Source organism: Rhipicephalus sanguineus, chromosome 4 (assembly GCF_013339695.2).
Source record: "Rhipicephalus sanguineus isolate Rsan-2018 chromosome 4, BIME_Rsan_1.4, whole genome shotgun sequence".
NCBI classification, from domain to species: domain Eukaryota; kingdom Metazoa; phylum Arthropoda; class Arachnida; order Ixodida; family Ixodidae; genus Rhipicephalus; species Rhipicephalus sanguineus.
In genome coordinates this window covers 2,659,278-2,677,965 of record NC_051179.1, presented here as the reverse complement: position 1 = coordinate 2,677,965, position 18,688 = coordinate 2,659,278, and the positions used below count along the sequence as shown (strand labels likewise).

Here is an 18,688-nt window from a genome sequence, read left to right as displayed (position 1 = left end):
GAGAGGTCCTTCTCAACTCTGAGACGTCTTAAAACCTATCTTCGCAACACGACTGGGGAACTTAGGTTAAACGGTCTAGCGTTGCTAAATATTTACCGAGAAGTTCCTCTATCACCTGAGGAGATTTTGGATGAATTGGCAGCGGAGCCACGATGGCTGGACTTTAACTCTGTCGCTACCACGGGAAAAGGGGCCATTTTGACTAGGTGTGAAAAATAGTTTTTTCCGGCTAGATACTAACGCCTTATGTACATTGTTTGGTAGCAAAATGTAGCTAAAAGAACGCTCTGCCCAATAACATAATTGTTGTACATATATTTATTACACATATTAATGAAAAAAATGTTAATAAAGAAAAGTTTATACAGTGATTAATCATTTAACACTTTAAAAAGAGGATAACTTAAAAAATAATGAGGTTAAAAAATTCAAGATATACAATTTGTAGCTTCTTATGTTGTATAAAGGTTGTACAAGTTTCAAAAATTATTGCTAAAAACTGTTCTTCCCACGAAAAAGAAAGTTAGTGAGGGTGCGTCTCGTGCCATTCTCGAAAGCAGTCCCTCGTCGGGATGAAACAAAGATAAACGCCGCCGCATGGCTGACACAAAACTGCCGTTTTCATCTGTGTCTTTCGTTTGTCATAGCAGAGCTTGCAATTTTGGCGTTTTTCTTGCATCTGGAGCTTGTGTTCGGACTTTTTTGGAGGTGGAGGAACATGTCTTTCGCCCGTGCCAAGAACCTTGACTTGACGCATCCTCCTCATCGGTGCTGAAATCTGATGAGTCAATATCTTCTCCAGACTCACTGCTGCTGATTACATCCTTAAAATCGACTGTTGATGCGCTGGATTCGCGAGAAACTCGTCGTCTTTCGGGAACGCCATGACGAAGCCAACGCGCGCGCGCAGCAACCCGAAACTTTTTGCAGCGAGAGAAAACTTCTCCGTAGCAAAAAACAAGCAAAACATCGCAGATCCCTTCGTGCATTTCCCACTTTCTTACCTAGATGGCGCTAGACGCCCGTAAACTGCACGACGGCGTGAGAATTCAAACTTGAATTGCATCGTTCAAATTGAACCATTTGAATAGGCGCGGTAACGAAAGAGTTAAGCTGTAGAGTGTCTCCATCTGCAAACGCGCCACTGCTACAAAAGCCTGCTTGAGAACAGACCTATGTACGCTGCCTACTGAATTGAGTGGTTTTACATTAGCTTCTACAACATGCGTACGCCTGTAGTTGTTTGCTTAAAATTTTTCTTCGCTTGGTTTAGCTATTTCACTTGTGCTTAATCATACAGATTACAACTTTCGGGCTATGTCTACACTATATATATTATCTTGCTCTTTGCTCACTTCGCCGGTTCATTATTAGCATTCCTAATGTTAGTATAGGACTGTAGGGCATTCTCTTCGTTGTTCCAACTGACATAGCTTGCGCATTCCTAGAGTTAGTCCACTCCGCCAGTCGTTAGTAACCTTCTAAAATGCTTGCAAAACTCACCGCTGCCACGGCTGTCTAGGTATGAGGTTAAACATATGACCATATCTCTACAACTTGCCGTCTTCTGTGACGCAACCATTGGCGCCGCTATCGTGTCTATCGCCAGCGCGACTTGCGTGCTTTCCCTGCATATGCATTTTCATCAGACTTTCTCCCTAACCCTAACCCCCCTTCTACCATCAGAAGCGAGGCGCCTTTCTTGTGCCCATGCTGGTGACTTAAATAGTGTATAATATTTACTTCCGAGTTTTGTTCCTCAGGTTGCATACATCAGCAGCAAGACAAGAAAACGAGCACACAATTGCACCAAACACGCCTGTGATGACGCAGCTGCCTTGACAGAGGCAAATCCTTCTGTCAAAATGTTGGCCAGCATGACTGAGGCACTTACCTGATTCGGCTTTAATTTTGCCAACGATGTTATGATAATACGTGTGAACGGCCAACTGATTTTCCTAGCCTACCCAAACGGCTTTCATAAGTATTTTTCATGATGTCAGGTTAACTTTCACATTTTAACCATACGAGACGACCTTGAGAGAATTAAATTTATAGACCTCTTGTAGACCTGAACAAAAAGTTTCTCGGTGTCTGAATCTGTGTGGCGTCATTTCTCTACTTTTTTAAACCCCAGTCTCATTGTTTCTATGCAATGATTTATTCCCTTTATATTATGTGAGCTCTTTATGAACTGTTGTCATAGAGTCAGTGTATTTATTCAGACTATGCCTTTCGTACAAATGCAGCTAGTTAAAGGGACACTAAAGGCAAATAACAATTTATGTCAGAGTGAAAGCCCAATGTATGACAACTTTTAAAACGGCAATATTATCAACAGCAGTGCCCTACTTACCGAGAAATTAAGCTAAATGTATCACATGATGAGCACCACGAGTGGGACATTTTCGAAGTGATCCCGATGACGTATGGAAGTTGGCCTACAATAAATCACTAGTAACCAAACTAGCAGCAGTAAAAGAAGAACAGTCCGAGCATCAAAAGACGTAATAAAATGCTGTTTGTTCGTTTCCGCTTGATTCATGGAAAACAAAACCTCCGTGGCGTTGCCATGGGGAACGGCGCGCGTTGTTCAAAGGTTCCGTTTTCGCCGAACTGCGCCTCGCCCGTCTCAGTGGTAGTTTCGGGATCGCGTACTGCCGTGCGTGTTTTGCGCGCTCGTGAAAGTCGCTCTGACAGAAAGTTCGACAAAATGCCGCATGCGTGTGATATTGCCGGATGCCCGAATGGTGCACAACGCCAGTGCTGCAGCAAGGAAACCGGCGTGTCTTTTCACTGGGTGCCGCGGAATGAACCCTTACGCTCGAAGTGGCTTAGTGACATGCCATTGCACCAGTGTGCTAAACAGTCAAAACCTCTGTGTGTGTGCTCGCTGCACTTTTGTACTGAGGATTACGAGACCAAACGCAACTTGGTGAAGGCTTTGAATGTGCCCATCCGAGCAAGTCTTTGCCGCAGCGCCGTTGTTGCTACTGTGGGTCCCGCTACTTCCGCTCGGCTGCTACTAGTGTCGGCGGCCGCGCAGTAAAAGCGGGCAACGTTGGACACGGCAGCAGTGACGTATGAAAGTCGTATTTTCAGGCAGGAGATTTGAAGCGCGCTAACGCGATGCGGACCACTAAAAACGTGATTTTATTTCAAAATAAGCACTTCCTTGGCATAAAAGCAGCACTACGAGGTTTCGGGACCGCTATTTCAACAATCAACGTCGACTTAATATTTGCCTTTAGTGTCCCTTTAAGGCTGACAATTCACTTTGAGATATAGTTTCACGAGGCTCAAAGGAAACATAATATATGATGTTCCGCTCTCATAATTTAGAACATGCTAACATGCAGAGTTTTTCTTGACAGTATTGCACGACCGCCAACTGGCCGGCATATCGCCACCCTTCTCACTGCATGGAGCGGGAAAACTAATGTGCCAGACAACGTTGTTGGGAACTGTTATGCGTTGGTTTAATAAATTTGCCGTTTATTTTCCACGTGAACTGCTTTGCTGAATGGATTCATGGCCCTGTCAAGGTCTTGCAAGAAATAACTAACATGTGTCTGGGAAACGCCAAAGTAACAATCATCATCATTGATATTATTATTTGGCATTTTATTTGCTCTACGATTTTTCCAGCGGAAGCAAGGAAACGGCATGTTACGCAAGGTCCCCCCCCTCCACATACACACCAAATATGCTATCACATGACCTTCGTCAAAATTTGAACCCCCCCCCCCATGACAGAAATCCTGGGTGTGCTACTGACTGGCGCCCCAGTGACACGGGCACACTACGGACGCTGGCAAAATACTGAGAAGCGCAAAGCGGCACGTGGGTTACTGGTGCCCCAGTGACACGGGCGCACCACGGACGATGGCCAAATATCGAGAGCTGCAAGGCGGCACGTGGGTTACTGGCGCCCCAGTGACACGGGCATACCACGGACACTGGCCAAATATCGAGAGCTGCAAGGCGGCACGTGGGTTACTGGCGCCCCAGTGACACGGGCATACCACGGACGCTGGCCAAATATCGAGAGCTGCAAGGCGGCACGTGGGTTACTGGCGCCCCAGTGACACGGGCATACCACGGACGCTGGCCAAATATCGAGAGCTGCAAGGCGGCACGTGGGTTACTGGCGCCCCAGTGACACGGGCATACCACGGACGCTGGCCAAATATCGAGAGCTGCAAGGCGGCACGTGGCTTACTGGCGCCCCAGTGACACGGGCATACCACGGACGCTGGCCAAATATCGAGAGCTGCAAGGCGGCACGTGGGTTACTGGCGCCCCAGTGACACGGGCATACCACGGACGCTGGCCAAATATCGAGAGCTGCAAGACGGCACGTGGGTTACTGGCGCCCCAGTGACACGGGCATACCACGGACGCTGGCCAAATATCGAGAGCTGCAAGGCGGCACGTGGGTTACTGGCGCCCCAGTGACACGGGCATACCACGGACGCTGGCCAAATATCGAGAGCTGCAAGGCGGCACGTGGGTTACTCGCGCCCCAGTGACACAGGCACACTACGGACGATGGCAAAATACTGAGAAGCGCAAAGCGGCACGTGGGTTACTGGTGCCCCAGTGACACGGGCGCACCACGGACGATGGCAAAATACAGAAAGCCGCGAGGCGGCACGTTGGTTACTGGCGCCCCAATGACACGGGCTCACCATGGACACCGGCAAAATACTGAGAAGTGCGAAGCTGCACGTGGGTTACTGGCCCCCCGGTGACGCGGGCACACCATGGGCACTTGCTAAACAGTGAGAGCCGATGGGTAAACATACTATACTAGACATAACTTCAGCAACTGCTGCCGGCACAATATCTGAGAACAGTAAATTGCCAGCATTCTTGCCCGATTGGCTGTAGCGACTGCCGACACAATATACTCGGCCAAATTAAAACAGCTGATGTCAACACAACGCACAGGCACTTGCGAAATGCACAACGGATTACACAGGAACCTTACAGAAAAGCTGGAACTGTAGGGGCAAATTTAATTTAATTTAATTTTAAATAAAAACTTTAAAGTTTTTAGGCTTCTGAAGGAACTGTACACACCGTTGGTGGGGAGTTTCTGCCTAAATTTTTTTCAGCATGTGGCCAGAAGAACGCGAGCAAAGCCTTTATCGACTGCACTGATCTCTCCATATAAGAAAGTATAAGAAAGTTTATCGCAATGAACCAACTAGCCTGCCAGAACGTATTACTGAAGCAACCTTCACTCGAACCCATTGAAAGCCACATCCTCCGGCATACACTGCCGTAGATGGCCTCTTATGCGGTGCTGTAAGAACCTTGAAAAACATCTACGGCATTATGTGCTTGGCGGGAACCAAGGAGGCATTGGCAGGAACACAAAACAATCATCATGTTGCACCTAAGAGAGATAATTACAAGCGACAGACGACAACGAAGTGGTGTCACTCGTAGATCGTGGCTGCTACATCGCCACCATAAAACATTGCAATGTCTTTTTTTTTATCCGTTGCATTGGTTCAGCGGGTTTAATGCTTTGTTTAAAGGGACACTAAAGAGAAACAATGAATCGGCCTAGATCGATAAATTGTGCTCTGAGAACTCTAATGTCGTTAATTTCGCCATCATAGGTTTATTAATAGAGGAGAAAATCAAGTTCAAAGTTTCATTTTTAAATTTCGCGCCGAAATCTCCCCAGGTGACGTCATGGATTTCAAAGTGTATTTATCGTATTTTGGCGCCATTGGCTCAACAAAATTACCCCAAACTTGGTATGTTAAGTCTGTGGCCCCTTTAGAGGACAATGTACTTCATTTTTACCGATTAGGAACTACGCGTAGTCCCTAGTAGGCGCCGTCAAATCATGTGACGTCACGGCGAATGGTGCGGAAGGTGGTGTCGCCACCCACACTTTGCTTTTGCGCATTTTCTCGCTTACTAAGTGTCTTTTTCTCGCTTATTAAGCGTCTTCTTGCAGCAAGCGTGGTGTTTTTGGTATCATGAAAGAGTACTTTACTAATATGAGAAAAGTCGTTTTGCTCTTAATAAAGTGTCCCTTTGAGAACGGCTTGCGTGATGATGGATGCCCTTATTGTTGTCACAACTTCTGTGGCCGCATGTCTTATAGACCGGGAAATAAGGTAAAAGCTCTTCATCTTCATAACGAGGATGACAATTAAGGGGTGCACAGATTATGCTAGTGAATATGGTAACCTTGCTGGTTGAAGGCAACAGAAGAGTGTGTTGAACTGCACAGCTGACCTTGGAATAATAACTGACAGCCCAGGGAGTCAAAATGAGATGGAATGCCAAGGGAAGCTGTTTCTTTGCACAAAGCACCTACCACTAGAGTAGCCCAAAATACCCATAACTTAGATGTGCGTGTGCTTTCTCTGATGCCACGAAATGCCAGAACCACCTCTCGATCCACTTGACTACAGTTTACGCACAGTGGCATCCTCATATTATGCTGTCTGTGCTAATCTACGAACATCAATTCTATCTGCGGATTAGCACAGGAGATGCTCATGGGAATGGTTGTATTTACATGGAGCGGCCTGCCTCGTCCCTGGGAGCTGGGAAGTCCAGCAGGTGGCCTTGCTGCTGCAGCAGTTCACGCAGCTCGTCCACCTTGGCGGATATCTCGTCCTCTTCGTAGCTGCAAGACACGAAGAACCCCTGTCTGCCATTGCAGTTACATGTACCAGAACCAGGCCCGTAGGGGGGGGGGGGGCTACCCCCCCCCCTCGAAATTTTGGTGAAGTAGGTGTTCTTACCAAAAATAAATAACGAAAATAGGTGTTTTTCTCAAATAGTCAAGGTCTTCAGCAAGTGGCCCTCCCCCCTTCCCCCCGAAAAAAATTCCTGGCTATGGGCCTGACCAGAACATACTTGCAGGATGCTTTACAACTCAGAAAGCTTGCATGTACCGTTCCAGTGTAAGGGGCCAATAATGAAATTAGCACCATGTACACAGAAAACTGGAAGCCGCAGCAAGGGCATCTCACCGCACCTGTCATGAAAAGGTGGATCTGCTTCCATGCCGCGCTTCCACCCCTCTCCTACCCTGTAGGCACCATCCCACTCGAACATGCAACAAAATGTGCTCAGTCGCCATTGTGTGATGGCAACGACACTGTATTCGACATTTCTGACGGAAGTTGTTGCCAACATGGTTTCAGTTTCGTTTTTATACACAGGCAGTTTTCGGACTCGTTTTATAGTTAAGAAAAAAGATTCGCTCGCACCTAAACCAATTAATGGCTTTGCTGTCATTTTTAAAACATTCGGCAGATCCCACGTACCGTGGGAGTTGATGATATACGAAGCATGCGGTGGGTAGGTGACTGTGGTGTAACTTTGTTTACTGAGCGACACGTTGCAAATGACGCTAAAGATTTGTATAAATTTTATACGCACACATATATATGTTTAATTGCCGCATATGTGTTATATAACCAGTTGTTTACGGGTGGGTAACGCTGCCAATGGCAACGAGGGTATTACCAACACCCGAAGCGGTAAGCTTATATGTAGTGCTTATATGTGTCCCGAGAACGCACGCAAGTTTTACGAACCCGTGTGCATGTGTGCAAGAAGTTCTTGGCAGTTCTTGAACGAGGGCGTCATCACCGTGATCAGTGAGCACCAGCAGCTTGTCATGACTTGTTATAGGATCCGGTCATGATCGTGGTGACGAGGGGTCCATGTGTAGTGAAGTATGTGGTATAGTAGAGCTGTTGAAATTCGTAGATGTCTCGGTCATTTTGTCGACAAATTGTCTGTCGGCAGAGCCGGCGACATGTTGGAACCTGAAGCCACCCTTCGCGTTGGTTAGGTATAGGCCGTCGAGGCTGGTAGGCCTGGTTAGTACTACGAGGACCAACATCAGTGGATGGTGTTTGTCGTATTCGTAGACTGCCTGGGCGTATGTGGCATACGTATCCTAGTCTACAAAGCGGCTGTCAATCAATCTGGCATCATCCTCCGTCAGCATGAGGCCATCGCCCAGCGTCGTAAGGAATGAAGAGGACACTGCGTCGCTCTTGCGGACTAAGTGCACTTTACGGTGCGATGATGTGAATATCATACGTAACTTTTGTTAATGTATTCCTCTCGTGTCGAGCAATGCTTCAATATAGCTTGCTGAATCATAGGAATAAAAATGTAATGTTTATCACACTGCTATAAAAGCGGAGCCAGCACTAAAACCACAGAATATGATATGACGCCTGTATCGTAGGAGTACACATCGTAGGAGTATCATGTAGTGTTTATTGCTTTCTTGTAAATTTGATAGCAAGCACCACAACCAGAATCGACGTTGCACCGTTATTACGCCTGCGTAGGCTGTTTTTCCAAACCAGCTTATAGACCTGGCGTGGCTCAGTGGTAGAATACCTGATTGCCACGCAGAATACTTGGGTTTGATTCCTGCTGGGATCCCAATTTTCATTCTTTCCATTCGTCGAGTCAACGCTGCCGATGTTCGTTTTCCTTAACGCTCTAGCATTTAAGTTACCAGTGTCTGTTCTCGCCGCTCCTAGGTAGATATAAACTGTCAATCACCTGTGGCGCATACCCGTACACGCGGCCCGTGGCAAACGGGTATGTGGCACACGTGTCTAGCGGAAAGGGTTTGTCGACGTACGCGACAGGATTTTCACGTTATTCATGTAATGACCCGACAATCAGATTCGTCAAATCCTCTTACCCTCCCATGCAAATTTTGGTCTACACCAAGTTAAGGAGGCGATCATGATAGCATCCAGACGTAGGCAGCTAGATAGATAGATAGATAGATAGATAGATAGATAGATAGATAGATAGATAGATAGATAGATAGATACGTAGATAGAAACGCTCAAAGTGCCAGAGGTTCGCTAAGAAATGCTTCGCATTTGAAACAAAAATACAATCTCACTTTCTTGAAGTGCAGGCTTGTTCCACGGGCTTATTCAGGCAGTCTGTAGCCATTTTTACTGCGACAGCAATTATATGGACATTCTCGGTGAATTTTTGCAGTCGCCATCACCGTCATGTCCTGTATATGCATGTATATATATAAAAAAGGTACAAAGAAAAATAAATCAGAAGAAAAAAATCCTAAACACCTGACCGGGGATTCGAACCAGCGACCCCTCGCTCTGCAGCATGCCGCATTAGACTACTCTACCATGCACCATGCATCCGCCGGCATAACAACAGTGAGCTATTTATATACACCATTTACCGCTGGCGGTACACAGATCTCAGAGGAGCTTGAGCGTGTTCTCTATCACGCAACGCTCCTACATTTTCTTTCCATTTGAAAACTGCCCTTGAGATGTGCACGAAAATGTGGCCCCTTTTTATACCTATTGCGATGTGGAACGGAAAAAAAAAAAAAAGAACGCCGGGCACACCTTGCGTTAGACACCGCCGTGTGGCAGGAGACGCAGAGGGGTCACTCCACACGCCGCAGCTTAATAGAAAAAAATATCCATGAGTGTCAGGTTCTGCATAGTTGTCATTCGTAGGCTGTTGCAGCGCGCTGCTCAAGCACAAAGACGTAACAACTGTGACAGTTGTTAGTTCACGCTTGTCCTGTGTATACCTGTGCGTTCTTTTCGAGCGTCCTTTGTGCTTCAGCAGCACGCTGCAAGTTTCGCGCTGCTTGTCGTTTCCAATTTCTTGCTATCACATTCACTGCTTTGCCCTTGCGGCGAAACTGAATTTTTTGGGCAACACAGAGCGTCTCAGCCTACATTCTCAGTTTTATTGCGATAGAAATTATATGGACAGTCTCAGCTGGTTTTCGCCGTCGTCACTGTCATGCACCGTATATGTATAAGTATGTACATATATAAAAGTCCCAAAGAAAAATAATTCAGGAAAAATGTTTCCGAAGCGCGGAATCGAGCCAGCGACCTCTCGCTCCGCAGCGCGTGGCGCTAACCACTACGCCACAAGGCGCAGATCCTTAAGGTAGCTAATGGGGAGCGTTATATACACACCCTTTACCGCTGGCAGGACTCAGAGACGGCAGGCACTTATAAGCGTTTCTTCATTACCAGCGAGATGGCGCGAGGAGCGCAACGGGTGCATTTAAAAGTCGTCGGCCAGCTCGCTCGCTTCTTTTAATATTTGCGCAGGGAGAACCTTGCCCTTCCGCTGTCCACTCGCGCGGTAGTTGCTGCCGGGGGGTAGATTTTTCTGCAGCGTAGCAGCGCATCCATCACGGGCCGCTTTTCTTGCTATCACATTCATTGCTTCGCCCTTGCGGCGAAACTGTGACTTTTTTAGACTAGTATACGACACCCAGAATATACAACTGTTTTGCGTGGTCTCCTCAAAGCCGTATAATTAGGGTTCCACTTTATACAAACCGCCTACAGTAAGAGCACATAACCCGCAGTTTGCCCTCATAGATTAACTGCTTTTCACGCTTGTTACCCCCTTGTGGTGACCGCTCACAATGTGCGCTCACTGTATGTACTCTGTAAACAGGCAGTGTCTGGAAATTCTAAGCTTTCTTTTTGTCCAAGGTTGTTGTTTCCACTATCAAAAATTCCTTCGTTTCGAAAGTATTTCCAGAAATGGCATTTTCGTCAAGCGCCGAAATCCAAACCTGCAAGGACCTCGCCAGCCAGCAAAGAAGGCGTGCCCGATAACGCCATAACGTCTCGCCCGCAATACTGGAAGCTCATTTTACAGTTTTAAATGCGAAAATTTTCTTAGCGTAGCAAAGGAACTATTTCTATCTATTTGTCTATGTCTGCGCGCTCATCTCTTTAACTTGCCACATACCAAAATTCGCATGGGAGGACATTAGTGTAAGACGAACACGATTAAGGTGGCGGTCCCACTACCGCGGCACCCGCTTCATATTTTAGTCATTGTTTGCTGACGTACTACGCTTACTGTGCTCATCAGATTCATGTGAATTGTATTGCATTAGAAAGCTTGCGTTCTCCCCTTTCTAATGACAACTGATATTATCACCTAGTCAGAAGCATTATTTCATGGCAAATAAAAATACCGTTCTTGCCATACTGCAAGTGCTACAAAACTGTTCAGGATAACAAAATGAAATTTACTGAGCCTTTTAATGAAGCGTTATGCAAGGTTTCTAAGAAGAGATATTGCGACTAAAGCAATTATAAATTCATGCAGGCTCCAATAAAAATGGGCAAAATAATGAAAGTTAATGAGTAAATAATTCTTCTTCTTTTCAATGTAGAACAAAATTGAATGGGTTTCCAGGCTACAATGTACTTAATGTCTACACGAAGTTAATTAATATTCTGATGAACATTTCATGAATTATTATTACTTCAATTCGGCTATATATGGCTCTACTTGGTCAAGCATTACTGATGAAGGGACAAAATTATCCAAGCTGAAATTCTGAAGTCTTCAATATTCAAGCAGCAAGCCCTTTTCTAGGTTTCATTGAAGAGAAAATTGTCGTAGCTTTATTAGAAAATTTGCAGGACAGCAGTGAATTTCGCTCATTTTTCTGTTAGCCAGGTTTGTGCAAATTGACATTTTTGTTTTTTTACATGCTAATTCACAACAAGTACTGCACATTAGCAGAGCCATGCAGTGCCTCGTAATTACCAGTACTCACTAACTTCACGAGCAGTGCTTGAAACAAAAGATTTTCAAGAAATAATAAGTTTCTCAAATGTTTTTTGATGGTGTCGCCATCTGCAAAAAAAACATGGCTGATCCTTCTGTCATAGGAATCAGTATAACACGAAAATGAAACGTGTCTTCACAGACGTAGTTGAGCGTTTGTTGTGCATTCTTTCGCCCCAACGGCGAAGGAATGAATGCTACAGCAACAAATTGTAATGTCACGCGAAGAACGGCAAGCAGCTCGAAACTTGCAATGCGCTGCTCAAGCAGAAAAGACGCACGGAACGAACATACACATGATGAGAGCGAACTGTCACATTTGTAACTTATTTCTGCGTGAGCACCGCGCTCGTTTCGTAAAGGCAGCTGCTGCAGTGAGCCAAGTGACCTTCGCGCTCTCAACGCAAGACATACGAACCACCGCGATCACGAGATAAGCACACGCACGAGCGACCATGCCCTGTAGAGGCGGGTGCTCGTCACAACAGCAGCGACTTTTAAAACGCGCTCTTCGAGCCCTTCGTGCCATCTCGCTAGTGATAACAAAAACACGCTGTAACACCGATCTCTGAGGACCACCACCAGCAAATGGTGTATATAAATGGCTCGCCGTTAGCATTGCGAGGAGCATGCCGTCTGTGGCCGAATCGTTTCGCGCTGCGCGCTGCGGAGCGAGGGGTCGTAAGTTCGATTCCCAGTGACAGAACTCTTTCTTCTGGTTTTTTTTCTTTGCCCACTGTTAGTCTTTATATTTTACAACGTCATATCCGTGACAGAAATACGTGAGTGGAGCCGTGGTGGACCCCGGCATAAAACACTTTCGTGTTAAAAAAAAATATCACGTTTCACATCAGTTCCAACGTTCGTCAAATGTGGCGCCTCTAATAAACCGGCAAAACACGGATGGGTTATTTCTCCAGACTTCAGTTTTTAGCCCAGTCGCTAAACCTAGTTGCCACATCTTCAATGCACAATGTAACCCCATGGGGCTGCTGAAAGAAAGGAAGGAAGAAAGGAAGCGTGTTGCACTGTACATGCATAGACGGCAGGTTAGGCTATTTTGCCGAGGATAACTGCAAATTAAGAAACATTCCAGAAATTGCGTGGTTGCTCACTTTTGTACACAGGAGACTGTAGAAGCGTTTTTTGAAGTGCACAAAGAACTTGCCCTCGTCTCCTTCAATTTAGAGGCTCGTACGACAATACCAAGAAACCTGCTTCCCCCACGCGAAGAGGTGACGAGTGTTTGACTATTTCACCTGACTGGTTGAACGATAGGATTAGAGAAGCGGGAAAAGCTGGGCCAGTTGGTTCATGTTTAGACGCGAGAAAAACCAGCAAAAACTCAAGACAAGGACAAAGAAGAAGGCACATTCAATCACACACCATTGACGGACTTACAACCACTTTACTGACGCATCCTAGCATACTTAAACCCCTCATCCCGTGCACGCACACAAGCTACAATCTGAATGTAATGCTTGGCTCAAAGGTATGAAAAAGAATGTAGCGTAAGCTGCTCCTTGCCTACTGCTTCGCACAACATCGACTCCCAGAATGTGTGGGATCTGCCGGAATTTCTTCGAGTAACAGTGGCTAGACGATCAAAAGGCAAAAATGGGAAATTTTGTGAAGCCCTTGAAGTAATGTTTCAGCTGTGGAACGCAGGTTGCACGGCTGAGTTTTAAAGATCACGGGTCTAGGCACAGATGTCCATAGAGTTCCCACCACGCACCAATTGCCTATCACCATTCTCAAAATGCTACATGTTGGCCATCACAACCTGCCCAACATATAATCACTTATCTATTATGTTTCCATTCCCACCACAAATGCTTGTTTTTTCATTTCAAATTCGGTTCAGGATCAATCTGACAACATTGGTTCGAGAAAAGGAAGACCCCCTTACCCTTGCTCTTCCATTGTTTCCTGGAGCTCGAGGCACTTGATCTCAAGCTTTCGCTTGCGCTCATGATCGAGTATCTCCGAATTGGCCTTGCGAATGAGCTGTGCATCAAGGCGCTGAATGTCCTCCTCTGACTTGTAGCTGACTTTGTCACGTGAGCGCTGCACAAGTGAAAGGTTGCGCTGCACATAGCCATTGGTGCCACTGCCACGGGCAGTCTGCAACCCGATGCCGTTGTACATTCCGTCTCTTCCTGCAAGAAAATGCCAGGGCAGGTTCAATTCAAATGCAAGGATGCCTGTGTTGCACTTTAGAAGTGCTCCCACTCCCAGAATGCCCCCTCATCAGAATGACATAACATGACTGGCCCCTTGTTATGGCTGTTGCACGATTTCAGGCACAAGGCTCTCATAGTTGGGCATAGTGGAACACCATTGATGCCCTAATATTTGTTCATGCTTTAAAAGTGACCAATGACAATCACTTCCTCTCTTGCAGAGCTTGATTCAATGTGTTCCCACAAACAGTAGCATGAACAACAGCAACATGCAAGCTCTTGCTATTTGTAAAGTAATCAACTTTTTTAACTCTTTTGCTACCGTGCCTACAGAAGGTGGGGCACTGGTGACTCGAACACGCCAAGCGAGAATTTAAAGATAGGGGCACCACTATCAACTAGTTGCGCAATCCAGCACATTCTGTAAGCACCAATGCTTTGTTTCCTGCATAGTCTTTTTCCGGAGCGGTGGCGATTTTTACCAGCAGCTCAAACATTTCATTTTCCGGCGAATATGGATCACGATCCGGTAGTGAGACTCTCTCGGAAATGCTGTTCTTTGGACAATTCTGCTGCATCCACAAGCAATTTTTCAGCTGTTTCTAGCAGCGGTGACTCTGTGTCACAGTGGCGTAGCCAGGGGGTGGCTGACTGGGCGACAGCCTCCCCCCCCCCCATTTTTTCGTACAGTCATGTACCACCAACCAAAACAGCCAACTGCGCCTGAAGTCATCCTGGATTTTTTCTAGAATTGCTTTCCACGGTCGAAAAGATACCTTGGTGCGAACATTGCTGATTTCACTGGTTGTCCTCGCTGCGCCCATGGCAGTCCTGTAACCGGCTGCGCAGCGCACGCTGATTAACGGGCTCCGCTCTCCCACGCTGAGCTGTGCTACCGCGAATGAGTAACTATTAGACAGTTATAGTTTAGCGGGCTTAGAGGAATAGCGGGATTGAAATGCGCATGCGCAGTACGCTAAACGACCTGTAGCGTTTACCGTACACACGCTATTTTTCAGATTTAGTGTTACCGTGTTTGCATGGTTAACGTAGTGTACTTAAAGGGACCGACAACTGGCCAGAACGGGTGATTAGATCCTGGTGGAAATGAAAAGGCCGTCAATTATAGTGACAGATTCCAGAATACTTTTCGCGATCTGAGTAGGATTTATATTTTTAAATCGCGTTTAAAAGTAACAAAAACCGGCATGTCGCGCAGCCTAGCGCGAGCGCCATGAACCAGACGTATGCAGTCTTAAGCACTTTGTTGTACCTAGTCTAATGCTTTTACACGCACCAGAACGAGGGCTGAAAATTTGAATATGTATGTTATTGTCAATTCCCATTTGTTTCTAAGGTAAAAGAAGGAAAGCATGAGATGTGGCGCTGCTTTCGTGGCTTCCAGTGAAACGGAGGCTGCGGCGAATGCGCGCGACGTCCGGCGGCGTTTCCCGCGTAGCTCGACTCTCGTCTGCTCTCGCAGTATCGGACTTTTGAAGAGTAGCACGCGAGTTTGCGCTGCTGCTCGCAAAATGCCATCGACTTACTGTTCTGTGGAGGATTGCTACCACTTCATGAACAGCACTGCTGGTGTATCCTACCACTTGTTTCGTTTTCGAAGGCTTAGCTTGGCTTGGCTTGACTAAAATGTGATAAAGCGACTGTGTACGGCCAAAGTACTTCTATAAGAAGCCCCAGAAAAACGCTATAACTATTGTAAAATAATTTAATAGGCTAGAAAGCAGTAGTCGCGGCACCGCGGGCTTTGCAAACGTAACATTGCCTTTTCATACTTAGGGCATAACTTGTCACCACTGCTGGCGTATAATCGCTATCGCGCTCACCTCTCACTGTTTGCAGCATGTGATATTAAGACTGCATAATCGCTGCAGATCGAAAAACTCTGATTACAAATGTTTTACGGCGTTCTCCGCGTTACCACTCCGTGATTAGAAGCTCTGACCGGTAAGCTTCCCAATGCACTCAAGAAAACGGGTACCACAAAAGTTGGTTGTCGGTCCCTTTAAAACATGGCGGCGGTTTTGGACGTCCGCTTCGAACTGAATTTAGCGTTGGTGTGCATGGATCCACTTCTTCCGTAGCAAACGACTGCGTAAAATGGCTTCGCTTGCCTTCAGGTAGCTTCGCCGACCGAGTATTACAGATAACTTAGCATAGTTTTTGAGATCGCCTCCCATTTCGAACGTCCCTAGGCTTAACTAGAACATCGGTGTAAACAAATCTGCAAGATAAAAATTTTCACTTTTGGTGTGTGGTCCATATTTATTTACCTTTATTGTAACTAAAGAAAGGTAGTAATATTGCAGCGTGCGAGGATAGAGGCGAGCATTTTCAGTTTTTTTTTTTTTTCTTTTTACTTTTTTTAACCCATTCGCCCTCCGCTAGGTGGCGCCACCGACCCAGCTTGGGCACGTAAACGCTATCCCGCTAAACTAAAACACGCTGTCCGCAACAAACGTTTGCGGCACAGTAATGGTATTCCCTTAACGCCCGCTATCACGCTAACGCTAAGCTATAACTGTCTATGATTGACCAGCTGGAAGCTCAGGATTAAGATATAGAGACGGTATTGTGAATACACCGTTGCGGCGGGTTTGTCTTGAACATGAAAGGATCATATCGAGCTAGCGGAGGGCCCGAAAAGGGGGTGGTCATCTTTGAGAGCTGGCCAGGGACATTTTATTCTCCTGCTCCTGTCCGGACAGCGGGGAGTCGTTTTCGACACGTACTTCTTCGTCTTTTTACCTAATACACCTCACACACGGGCAGAAAGTACAGCACTTCACACTAAGACCATTTCATTGCTCTCATGGACAATTTGTAGAAAAGTTGCGCCGATAGCCGCGGTTTCTCAAATGAGCGCCACAAAAAGAAGTGATAGATAAAAAAAAAGGCACTGCTCGTTAAATCAACAGGACAGAAAACATTTTAAAAAACCATGCAGTTTGGTGCGGGTTTTGTTGACGGCGCCCACTGTGCAGACTACAATGCACTACACTATTTACAAAGCAAATTACACCGCTGAAATTCAACATGGCAGCGCTAGCAACTTGATGGGGGCGTACAGAGGGCGACGTCTCTGCCTCGGCAGTGCATTTTCGAGGGGTCAGGCATATAATTACATGATACGCGCTGGATAAGGCAGCACCCACGGAGCCTTCGTTAAAAGGCTGCATTGGTGAGCTGTGCACGCTGTGTGCGAGCCAAGCACACTAAATTTGCATTCGAAAAGTCGATGCGGGATCTGCTTTCCCTAGAAGGAACATTGCCGGGAGGGAGACACTCCTTTGTCGTGTGTCACTGCACATGAACGCCTATCCGGAAGATGTCCCCTCACATAAAGGACATTAGAGTGCCCTTGTGTCAGGGCTATAAAACGATTAAATGAGCGTGTGCCACACGGGCTGGGAACGAAGACATCTCCTTAGACGCAAAAATTTTCCAAAAAACGGGTGAATTCATGATTGTAAAAGGTTTACTTCACTGTAACAAAAAAATTAACAAAATGACATAGACGTTTCGTCACCTATGCATAGGTGGCATTGCCTTGACGGCCCCGACCGCGGACACCAGTCACCGTTCTCCCACGCTTTTCAGCGACTGAGAACAACATTTCTGAGCAGGATGGAGTAGGGAAACAATAGCGCTCCGTGCACCTGCAGTGTCGCCTCTCCAACGCCGTGCAGATCCTGTCACCACTCTGGCCTTATCGTCTCCAGGTGCAACTAAGTGGGGTCAACGAGCCACCAATTCCCCAAAAAGGGTCGTCCGAGACCTCTAAGCGCTATATCGTCTACTGGACATTGACCTTTGAGGTGCGGGTATGCTTTTCATTATGCACCTACCAGGTGCTGCAGCATTGGTGGAGAGGAGAAAGAAGGGGTGGACCCCAACTACTTTATTTATTCCGGCGCACCAAAGAGTGCAGGTGCATGTTCGCCGAACGATGTAAATACTTGTACATAAAGTATTTCCTTCCATCAATTAGTTCTGCTGACTGCTCCGGGCACAATGCCCACTCATGTCCACACTGTCCATGCTACCCAAGTCGCAACAGCACCCATGCACACCCCTGCACAGGACATAGCTTCAATCTATGCGATGTGACGACGTTGGCTCGGGAACCAAAGTGGGCAAAAGAAAACTCCGGGAATCGTGGTTCATTCGTATTAAGCCATCGGCTTGTAACAACAACCGCAGCCCCCAACCGGAACTTTACAAGGACGTATGCGACACTGGTCGATCTCCACTCATTTGTTGCCAGTGCATACTGAGAATGCCAGCTGCATAGGTGGCGAAACTAGACGCCCGGGTAAAACTGCTCTGCAATACCATACAACGCAAGAAGACTCGCCAGCACTCTGCGGGACTGCGACTCCTTGGCTCTCGGTACTTACCACCGCCGCCTGGTCAGTCATGTGCCAGCTTACGCACACGCACACAAATATATAATATTGACCTCCCGGCCACCCCTAACAAAAATTTCTGGCTACGTCGCTGTCTGCAGATGATGTCAAATCATGGAAATATATTTCACATAATAAAAAACATAGAAGGAGCCCAGATAGTAGTCGGGTATTGATCAGTACGTTTCGCTTTCTGGCATATCGATTTTTTATGCTCAACGAAATGCTGTGAGGCACTATTATACGTTTTATTTGTAGGGTCTCAACAGTACATGCTGAAGGTCTGGTGACATCACCTTCAGGCCACGAAGGGTGACCTCTGAGTAGGGTAGCGCAGCGAAGTGATGTATGCCACAAAGAAAATCGGCATCTTTTTCACAGCGGAAGTAATAAACAGGATTTCTGCTAACAAAAATCCCGCATAAGCAGTCTTATGCCTAGGATTATGGTTCT

At 46.5% G+C, this 18,688-nt stretch overlaps 1 protein-coding gene across 12 annotated transcripts in view; it reads right to left on the bottom strand.

Moving 5' to 3' along the window:
* Positions 1 to 18,688, bottom strand: part of LOC119389290 (serine/arginine repetitive matrix protein 2) — a 351,568-nt gene that overhangs the window by 316,404 nt on the left and 16,476 nt on the right. For all 12 annotated transcript variants that reach the window (XM_037656491.2, XM_037656493.2, XM_037656492.2 and 9 more), the window contains exons 2-3: positions 13,535 to 13,784; positions 6,551 to 6,661 (exon numbers count right to left, since the gene is read on the bottom strand). In XM_037656491.2, coding sequence (XP_037512419.1) covers positions 6,551 to 6,661; positions 13,535 to 13,773 — 350 coding nt within the window. In that variant the 5' untranslated portion in view covers positions 13,774 to 13,784. The remainder of the gene's footprint in view (positions 1 to 6,550; positions 6,662 to 13,534; positions 13,785 to 18,688) is intronic.